At 45.8% G+C, this 11,070-nt stretch overlaps 1 protein-coding gene across 1 annotated transcript; it reads left to right on the top strand.

The window, feature by feature from the left end:
- Positions 1 to 2,375: 2,375 nt before the first annotated feature.
- Positions 2,376 to 3,142, top strand: LOC137587679 (B-type lectin plumieribetin-like). Its single transcript, XM_068304261.1, has 3 exons — positions 2,376 to 2,436; positions 2,508 to 2,601; positions 2,785 to 3,142. Exons 2-3 carry the CDS (start codon positions 2,512 to 2,514, stop codon positions 3,043 to 3,045), a joined length of 351 nt encoding a protein of 116 aa, XP_068160362.1. The 5' UTR covers positions 2,376 to 2,436; positions 2,508 to 2,511; the 3' UTR covers positions 3,046 to 3,142.
- Positions 3,143 to 11,070: the final 7,928 nt, after the last annotated feature.

Below are 11,070 nucleotides of genomic sequence, written 5' to 3'. Positions count from 1 at the left end.
CTTTTGGGCGGCCATCCGCCTCGACCAGTTGGGTGGAAAAGAAATCAAAGGAAGATAAGAACAGGGAAAGAGGAAGAGAGACAGAGAGAGAGTGGCAGATAAACCAGATAGAGTCAGTGTCAATGTGGTTAAGGTTATGTTTCCCACTGGAGATAAAGTCAGAGAGGCCAGACTGAGATGGTTTGGACAGGTCCAGAGGAGAGATAGTGAATATACTGGTAGAAGGAGTTTTGAACTGCCAGGCAGGAGGCCTAGAGGAAGACCAAAGAGGAGGTTTATGGGTGTAATGAAGGAGGACATGAAGGTAGTTGGTGTGAGAGAAGAGGATGCAAAGGACAGGGTTAGATGGAGGAAATTGATTTGCTGTGGCGACCCCTGAAGGGAAAAGCCCAAAGGAAAAGAAGAAGAAGAGTAAACACTCAGAAGTGCACCCCCTAAAACAGCACTCCCAGAAGAGTCCCCCCGAAAAGTACGCCTTCAAGAGTACCCCCCAGAAGAGTAACCCTAGAAGAGTACACACCAAGAAGAGTAGTACTAGATGAGTACCCATAGAATAGTACCCCCAGAAGAGTGGCCCGAGAAGAGTACCCCGAGAAGAATACCCCTTGAAGAGTACACTCCAAGAACAGTATCCCCAGAAGAGTACCCCCTAAAACAGTACTCCTTGAAGAGTACACTCCAAGAACAGTATCCCCAGAAGAGTACCCCCTAAAACAGCACTCCCAGAAGAGTACTCCCAAAAGAGTAACCCCCAGAGGAGTACTCTTAGAAGAACATCTGCCAGAAGAATACCTTTAGAATAGTACTCCCAGAAGAGTACCCCCACAACAGCACCCCCACAAGAGTACCCCTGGAAGAGTACCCCTTAGACGAGTACCCCCCAGAAGAGTACCCCTTAGAAGAGTACCCCCAGAAAAGTACCCCCAGAAGAGTAGCCTCCAAGAGTACCCCAAGAAAAGTATTTCTGGAAGGGTACCTCCATAAAAGTACTCCCCAAAGGATTACCCCCAGAAGTGTACCCATTGAAGACTACCCCCCAGAAGAGTAGCCCCAGAAGAGTACCCCCTGAAGAGTACCCCTAGAATACTATCCCCAAATTAGAAGAACACCTGCCAGAAGAATACTCTTAGAATGGTGCTCCCAGAAGAGTATGCCCACAACAGCACCCCCACAGGAGTACTCTCAGAAGAGTACCCCTCAGAAGAGTACCCCTGAGAAGCTTACCCCCAAGAAGAGTACCCCTTAGAAGAGTACCCCCAAGAAAAGTACCCCCACAAGAGTACCCCCAGAAGAGTACACCTTAGAAGAGTACCCCAGAAAGGTACACCCAGAAGAGTACCCCTACAGGAATGACACCAGAAAACTAACCCCAGAAGAGCACCCCTACAAGAGTACCCCCAGAAAAGTACCCCTGCAAGAGTACCCACAGGAGACATCTAACACTCTAAAACACTGCTTTCTGAACGTCATTATAAACATTTACTCTTCAGCTGCATCTTTTTTTTTTTGTGCCGTGAAGAACCATCCTCCGCATCGAGAGGAGCCAGATGAGGTGGCTCGGGCATCTGGTCAGGATACCTCCTGGACGCCTCCCTGGTGAGGTGTTCCGGGCAAGTCCTACCGGGAGGAGGTCCCGGGGACAACCCAGGACACGTTGGAGAGACTATGTCTCCCGGCTGGCCTGGGAACGCCTTGGGATTCTCCCGGAGGAGCTGGACGAAGTGGCTAGGGAGAGGGAAGTCTGGGCTTCCCTGCTTAAGCTGCTGCCCCCGCGACCCGACCTCGGATAAGCGGAAGAGAATGGATGGATGGATGGAAGAACCAGGATTATTTATCCACCAGTGGGAAGGTGAGTGTTTTCACGCTGCTGTGGGACAGATGATCCTCAGAAAGCTGAGATAGTATCCATCAGCTGAAAAAGATTTAAAGCAACAGAAGCAGAAAAGGTCTCCAGAACCTTCAAGGTCAAAAGTGATGTGATCTTGGACCAATGGAAACCTGAGATAGAAGGTCAGAGCTCCAAGATAACCAGTTCTGACATGCTGAGGATGATGACAGACCAAATAGGGTGAAACCAGTGAAATGTTCAGGTCCGTGCCAGAAGAGGACGGGAAGATTAACAACTTTAATGAAAGACACTTTAGAAACAGAATGTTCTCAAGGTGACAACGATGGGAACTAATCATAAAATGTCAGTTCTGTAGGGTGTAATTATAGAAGTTCGTGTATCATCATGTTCATCGATGACATGTTTGAAATTGTCAGTATTTTCCAGTTCAGCTCAGCTCCAGCCCATCCATTGTTGGGGGAGCAGCCAATCAGATTGACCAAGTAGAGGGGTGGTGACGGTGGCCTGTGCATAAAAGTGGGCTGATGGGGACATCCTTCACCACACCCGTCTCTCAGCTCTCTGACGACCGCCACACCTTCAAGCCTGTGAGTATTGACGTCTTCACTGACGGGGGTTTGCAGCGCTTCACGTTAACAACACGGCTTTTCTTCCACAGAATCATGAGCAGGAATTTTATATCCAAAAATGATGAGCTGCGCCTTGGAGACTTCCTGATCTCCAACAACGGACAGTGGAAGGCGGTTTTCCAGGTGAGTGACCTCATCAGGATGACCGCTGTCCGTCCCTATCCCTGACCCTAAATGTGACCCAGACCCAGATGCTGGCCCTGACCCTTCCCTAATCTGAACCCCAACCCAGATCCAAACACTGACCCTGACCTTGACCCTGACCCTAACCCCAACTCTAAATGAACTGTCTATTTCTGCCTGCAGGAGGATGGAAACCTTGTGGTCTATGGCTGGAAGCTTGTGTGGGACTCTGACACCAAAGGATTGAACCCATTTCGTCTGCGCATGCAGGAAGACTGTAACCTGGTTATGTACCGCGAGGATGGGGAACCAGTGTGGCAGGCCAACTGCGCTAAAGACCGACCCGAAATGTGCCGCCTGTGTCTGACTGATGACGGCAAGTTGGTGGTGAACAGGGAGGCAAAGGAGATCTGGAACTCCGCCAAGAGCAAAGGCATTAAGTGAAAACTAGCTGCTCCTCAGATGAGAACGAGTCATGAGCTCCCAGTGAAATCTGTCAGATGTGACCTGGAATCAAATTAAAGCTCCTGTTGTGTGAAAACGTTGTGGTGGTGTTTGTTTCTGCAGGTGACCTCAGGTCCAGAGTGTGGTTGGGTTCTGGATGGGTTCCTTTAGTGTCACGCAGCAAAATGGAACAAAAGAACCAGAAAGAAAATAAAAAGGAAACAAAAGAATCAGAAAGATCTTACAGCAGAGAAACAGCAGGTTGATAGAGATGAATATCACTGAACGTGACCCCCCGTCCCAGTCTTTAATTACAAAGGTCTGTCATGAATGTGCTTCAGGGAATCAGGACTCAAATGTAGAGACTGGTGGAAAATCCAAAAGACAGGTTCAATTCAAAGGTCGTTACACAAGAAGTCAGTCCAAACCAGGCAGAGGTGTCAAAAATGACAGGCAGGAGGCGACGTCCAAAACGTCATCATCCACGCTAGACAAAGACGAGACTATGACGTGATGAAGGATGTAACGTGAGCAACGAGCTGCAACAAACTGGGGACGAGTAGTGATGTTCGCTTTGACGCGGCGTTCCAAACCACGCCCCAGACTCAGGAGGGATTTTTGACGTGGAGCCCACTTCAAACATGGAAAAACCACATGACCGATGACGTTTGAACCAGTTTAGTTCAAACAGTTGAATGTTTCAGCATCTGCCCTACTATTGTTTTAAGAGCACTTAAAGAGATGAGCTCCTGTAATCTCAAGTCTTTCTGGAGCTCATTCCACGCCACAGGGGCTGACACCTGAAAGGCTTTTTTACCTGATTCAGAGTCTTTTACATTTAGTAAAAACAAGTTTTGTGAGTGTAGACAGTAAGTTGTATTTGTCTGCTGGACAATATATGTACATAAATAGCCTGGGAGCAGTTTCAATATTGCCTTATAAATAAAGACATACCAGTGACTCAACCTGCGTAAAGTAAGGGATGGCCATCCCACTTTCTGGTAAAGAACACTGTGGTGAGTTAGTGATTTGCAGTTTGTCACAAACCTCAAGGCTCCATGATATACAGAGTCCAGCAGACGCCACGAAGCCTTAGAAGCATGCATGTAAAGAATGTCTCCATAATCCACCACAGGAAGAAAAGTAGCAGAAACAAGTCTTTTTATCACCTAAAAAGAAAAACATGATTTATTCCAAAAATAAAAACCCAACTTAAGTCTGATCTTTTTCACCACAGACTCAGTATGGGGATGAAAAGTAAGTCCATCATCTATTAAAAAACCCAAATACTTATAAATTGATACTCTTTCTATTGATTTGTCATTCATTATAACAATCTGAGGTAAGGGTTGGGGCTCCGTCTTTGACCTGGTAAATACCATCAACTTTGTCTTGTCTGCATTTAAAGTAAGTTTTAGCTGACAGAGCTGCATTTGTAAGCTAGTAAAGCACTTTAAAGTTTTACAAAAGCCTCTTCCAATGTCGGTGCACAGGAGTACATTAAGGTGTCATCTGCATAGATAAGAAATTTAGCATTTCTACGCCTTTTCCAATGTTATTTATATAAATTGTGAAGAGGAGAGGTCCAAGAATTGAGCCCTGTGGCACCACCTTGTGGATACTCAGCTTGTCAGATGTCATACCTTCAAATTGCGTACACTGTGTTGTATCTGACAGGTAGTTACTGAACCAACCCACTGCCATGTCAGGTAAACCTATGTCGACTAATCTTTGTCTCATGATGTCATGGTCCACCGTGTCAAAGGCCTTTGACAGGTCAATAAAAGGGAGACACAATGCTGTTTATCATCTGGAGCACTGATGACATCATGAAGAACTTTCCTTGCTGCTGTCGTGGTGCCATGTTGTTTTCTAAGGCCTGACTGACACTGGACTAGTATATCATTATCTTTTAAAAAGTCTTCAATCTGACCACACACCAGCGTTTCTAGAATCTTAGCAGGAGTTTCAATAGAGGAACAACAAAAGCTGACTTCCATGCCCTGGGGATTTAATTTAATTCAAGGCTAAGATTTAGTAAATAAGACAGGGGCTCAGCTATAATATCAGATGACAGTTTCAAGAGATAAGGATCTAAACCATGTGGACCAATTGCTTTATTAGCATCTATACCTTTAAGAGCTTTATGTACCACAGATACAGAAACGGGAGTAAAACAAAAATGATTTCCTGTGTTTTGCTTTATATCTATAAATCCTTGATCCTTTGATGTAGCCTTGAACAGAGAGCCAGAGGAAATAAAGTGGTCATTGAAGCAATTTAAGATTTAAACTCTATCAGAAACTATTTCCGCAACCTTTTTTAATGTGCGGTAGCAGCTCAGGCTTAGAATTTGTATGCAGAGATTTGTTTTCCAAAATTTATGTGGATTATTCAAATTTTTAGATATGTTTGATAAATAATGATCTGATTTTTGTTTCCTAATTTGGTGTGTACACCTATTTCTTAAAAACCTAAATGTAGTCCAATTAGAAAGTGAACCATTTTTTCTAGCTTTGGCCCAGGCTAAGTTCCTCTCATCTATTAGTTCAGCCAGCTCTTCAGAAAACCAAAGATTTTTCCTACCCTTAATCCTATAACTTCTTATGGGAACATAAGATGTTTAAAAAATTATCTCTAAAAAAGGTCCAAGCCAATTCAACGTCAGGAATAAGTCTGATCCTACTCCAGTCATAATAATACATATCCTATAAAACACCTTGTTCTGAGAAAAGCTTAAAACACATTTTCAGGCTCTGTTGCTCACACAGTGGAAAATAATAAACACACACGTCATTTTTAATTTACAGGTGAAGTGTTTTCTTTGTTCCCACCTGACGTACAGTAACAACATGTCGTCAGTGATGAGGCGTTACCGATCCAGACGTGAGGATGAAGCCGCTGCTGCGATGACGTCTCAGGATTCAGACTTTTGTCTCACAACACAGACCTTGTTTTATGTCTAGTGACAGTAATCATCCTGTCTAACTCACACACACGAACACATGTATGTCTGTACGTCACTCACTTATCATTTTCTAACCCGCTCAATCCGCTTAGGCAGGTCGCGGGGGAGCCGGTGCCTATCCCGGCAGTCTCACGGGGGACACTCCGGGGACGACGCCAGTGTACCACGGAGCCACATAGAGACAAACAATCACTCACACACACACTCACTCCTACGGTCAATTTGGGACCGGCCAGTCAACCTGAAGCACAAGTTTTTGGAGGTTTCGGATAAGGAACAACTCCCCCCAAAACCCTTTTAACAGGGGAAAAAATGGATGGGAGAAACCTCAGGAAGACTGCAGAGGAGGGACCCCTCTTCCAGGAGTGGACAGACGAAGCAATAGATACCGCATGTACAGATTAACAACACAATAATAATAACAGTAACAATAACAGTAACAATAAATGTATAACAAAGGCATGCCGATCCATCCAGTAGAGCGAGTCACCACCAGCCGATGAAGCACACAGAGGTCACCGATTGCTGAGGATCCACCACTCTGAGGACAGACCAGACAGTGCCTAAGTCATTCAGCTCAAAAAAGTTAAAGTCAAGGTTACTCTGGCAAAACCCCAAAACCACAGCAGAACCAACTGAGGCAGAACCAGCACTCCCCTAGTGGATGGTGAAACAGGACCACTGTACAGCTTGTGCTATCGCCAGCCATGGAAGCAGACAGAGGTAGCCGATTGCCGATGATCCACCACACAGAGGCCTGTGAGAGAGAACAGCAGAAGAAGGGAGAGAGACAGAGAGAACAGGGGGAGAGTGGTGCTAGAGGGACCAGAATAGCAGAGAATTAATGGGAGGCAGGGGCCTAACTAAGAAATCCTATGACTCGTCGGCAGGACTAGGCTAAACCTAAACATTGAGACCGCCATCCCCGATATTACTTATATGTTAGGTCGAACAGATATGTTTTGAGTCTAGATTTAAAGACATTTACAGATTCAGACTGTCTAATATTTATAGGGAGGTTATTCCACAAGAAAGGGGCCCGATAGGAGAAGGCCCTCTGGCCAGCTGACTTCTTTTTAACTCTAGGAACACACAAGAGACCAGTATTCTGAGAGCGGAGAGCCCTAGTCGGCGTGTAAGGTTTAACAAGATCAGACAGATAGGTTGGAGCAAGCCCATTAAGGCTTTTGTATGTTAGTAAGAGTACCTTAAAATCGGATCTAACATGAATCGGGAGCCAGTGTAATGCAGCCAAAACTGGGGTGATATGGTCAAATTTCCTAGTTTTAGTTAATATTCTTGCTGCTGTGTTCTGAACCATCTGAAGGCCCCTAGTTCTAGACCGAGGCAACCCTGATAACAGAACATTACAATAGTCAAGTCTAGAGGACACAAAGGCATGAATCAAAATTTCTGCATCAGCCATGGCTAGAGAGGACCTAATTTTGGAAATATTACGTAGATGAAAGAAGGCGATCTTTGTCACCTCTTTAATATGCTGGTCAAAGGAGAGAGTTGAATCTAACGTTACTCCAAGGTTCTTGACTGTTGAACTATGGGTTATAAGACAGTTATCTACAAATATTGTTAGGTGTTGAAATTGGTTTATATGTCGCTCAGGGCCAATGATTAACATTTCAGTTTTGTCTGGGTTTAGGAGCAGGAAATTACTGGACATCCAACTATTCACAGCAGAAAGACAGGCCTCTAGTTTAATTAATTCAGATCAATCATCTGCTTTTATGGGCATGTAAAGTTGTGTGTCATCAGCATAACAATGGAAACTTATTCCAAAGCTGCGTATAATTTGACCAAGAGGTGAAACATACAGGGAGAATAACAGAGGACCAAGTACAGACCCCTGAGGTACGCCATATTTGACGTCGGAGAAGGCAGAAGTTTTATTATTGTAGGAGACACATTGTGTCCTATCAGATAGATTTTAACCAAGCAAGAGCTAACTCACAGACACCAACCTGTCTCCAGTCGGTCAAGGAGTATACAGTGATCTATAGTGTCAAACGCTGCACTAAGATCCAAAAGAAGGAGAACAGAAGTGGTATCAGAGTCCAGATTTAATAGGAGATCATTCACAACTTTGGTAAGTGGATCAATGATCAGTGTCAGCTCAGCTGTCATTGATCTTAACCGTTCACAGTGAAGATCAATGATCAATGTCAGCTCAGCTGTCATTGTGTTCTTCCGGCAGAATGTTCAAATATTTAAATGTTTGAATGTTAAAATCATATAAAATACACACACAGCAAACGTGAATGTGTTAGAGGAGTTGAGTCGTAGGGATTATTCGACCGTGGTGTGAGGCAGTGTTGCTGTTCCTGGACTCAGATGAGGACTGGCAGTGGTCTCATTACTGTACCTACATAACCTGATTGATGACCAATGAAGGACATCTTTGCAGGACATCTAAGGTCAGCTGGACATACAATCAGTTGCCAGTGAATCCAGTAACCGCCCACCACACACACACACACACACACACACACACACACACACACACACACACACACACACACACACACACACACACACACACACACACACAGCAGAAGTTGGCTATAAGGATTCAGCAGAGACTTCAGAGAAGGCCTGAATGAATATTTCACTGGTGTTTTCATTGATAAACCGTTTTGTGATTACTCCTGTTTGAACCTTCGTGTGAAAGGAGACCCTCAAAGAAAACACAGGAATGATCAGAGAGACATCAGTCACCACAACCTGAAAAATGTTTAGGCCCTTGGAGATGATGAAGTGAGCTGAGAATGAATCCACTCACATCAGCGACAGGACATGATGACTGACAGGTAGGTTCAGTTCCGGGCTTGTTCTACCTGATCCTTTCCCCTCTGGTGATGACGGCTGACATGAAACAATTTCAGCTGCAGGGCTTCGCCTATAGAACGGCTGCTCTGAGGTGGAACACAGCATGACTCTGACTGATGGACTGCAGTGAGGTACTGTATGGATCTGTCACGTGACAAAGGAGCTGAGTCGTAAGACTTAACTCTGGATTTACTGGTCAATCTACCTTCCTACTCTCACCTATGGTCATGAGCTTTGGGTCATGACCGAAAGGACAAGATCCCGGATAACAACCGGCTTCGATGAGTTTCCTCCGTAGAGTGGGGGGGCACCCTTAGAGATAGGGTGAGGAGCTCAGTCACCAGGGAGGAGCTCGGAGTAGAGCTGCTAGTCCTCCAGCTGAGGTGGCTCGGGCATCTGTTCCGGATGCCTCCTGGCCACCTTTCTGGGGAGGTGTTCCAGGCATGTCCTACAGGGAGGAGACCTCCAGAAAGACCTGGGACACGCTGGAGGGACTGTCTCTCAGCCGTTGCTCATGTTGCGTCCTTCTTGTCATAGTCTCATCTTTGTCTAGCGTGGATGATCTTGCGGTTTTGGACCTCCCCTCTTGCTGGTAGTCTGGTAGACTAGGTAATAAGTGTTCTGTTGTCTGTTTGTGTTAGCAGATGGGGTAAGTGGTCATTTCCATTGTTTAATGGTAATTCCCAACAACTCCCCCCTGTTGAGGTGGCCCAATCAAACTGCCCCCCGAAGGAGTCGGCACCGCCTCTTGGAGGAGTCAGCCCTGCCCCCTGCCGTGTCCAGTCTGTCCTCCATTTTCTTCTTGGAATGTTTGGTGTCTACAATGGGAGCAGGTCAGTTCATATTGGTTCTTGTTGGTTTTTAAATGATCTCTTCCCCAGTAACTGGGTCTAGTTCCCTGATCTAATGTGTGCTTGAACTGTCCTGAGTGTGCAGGCTGGTAGGCCATCTGGTAGTAGTATCTGATCGGTGATCAGGTGGTAGTATCAGGTTGTAGTATCTGGTAGGTGATCAGGTAGTAGTATCTGGTAGGCTATCAGGTCGTAGTAAACTGCAGTGTTTTTGTGGGGACTTGCCGACACACCTTTCATACACTTCTGTAGGTACTCGTCCTGGATTCTCTGCCCTATTTTGGACACCTCTGCCTGGTTTGGACTGACTTCCTGTGTAACGACCTTTGACTTGAACCTGTCTTTTGGATTTTCCACCAGTTTCTACATTTGAGTCCTGATTCCCTGAAGCACGTTCATGACAGACTTTTGTAATTAAAGGCTGAGGGGGGTTCACATTCAGTGATATTCATTTGCATCAACCTGCTATTTCTCTGCTGCTTCTGATTCTTTTGTTTCCATTCCTTTTTATTTTCTTTCTGGTTCTTTTGTTCCATTTTGCTGCGTGACACTAAAGGAACCCATCCAGAACCCAACCACACCCTGAACCTGAGGTCACCTGCAGAAACAAACACCACCACAATGTTTTCACACAACAGGAGCTTTAATTTGATTCCAGGTCACATCTGACAGATTTCACTGGGAGCTCATGACTCGTTCTCATCTGAGGAGAAGCCTTGTCTTCACTTAAAGCCCCTGTTCATTTCGGAGCTCCAGATCTCCTTTGAATCACACAGCAGGCACAGTTTGCCTGTAGCCTCCAGGATCAGGCGGCACGTGTTGACTCCGTCTCTGCCAGTGCTGGTATGCCACACCTGACTTCCTGCCCCATCATACATGACCAGGTCACCGTTTCCCTCCAATTGCAGATAAGATGCATTTACTCCATTGGTGTCAGAAGCCCATGCAGCTCTGTCACGAGTGTCGTAGATCACAAAGTTTCCATCTTTCTGTCAGCAGAAACAGGGTGTTCCTTGGTTAGGGTTAGCCACAGGGTTAGGGATACGGATAGGGATAGGGTCAGACAGCGGTCATCCTGATGAGGTCACTCACCTGGAAAAGCGCCTTCCACTGTGCGTTGGATGATTCCAGGGTGCCTCCAGGGACCAGCTTATTACCTTTGTCTAGAAAGCTGGAGCTCATGATTCTGTGGAAGAAAAGCTGTGTTGTTAACGTGAAGCGCCGCAAACCTCCGTCAGTGAAGATGTCAATACTCACAGGCTTGAAGGTGTGGCAGTCTTCAGAGAGCTGAGAGCCAGGTGTGGTGAGGGACGTTCCCATCAGCCCTCTTTTATGCACAGGCCACCGTCACCACCCCTCTACCTG

The sequence above is a fragment of the Antennarius striatus genome, chromosome 20 (assembly GCF_040054535.1).
Source record: "Antennarius striatus isolate MH-2024 chromosome 20, ASM4005453v1, whole genome shotgun sequence".
NCBI lineage: Eukaryota > Metazoa > Chordata > Actinopteri > Lophiiformes > Antennariidae > Antennarius > Antennarius striatus.
Note: the sequence above shows the minus strand (reverse complement) of the source record. Positions and strands in the feature narration are given on the sequence as shown.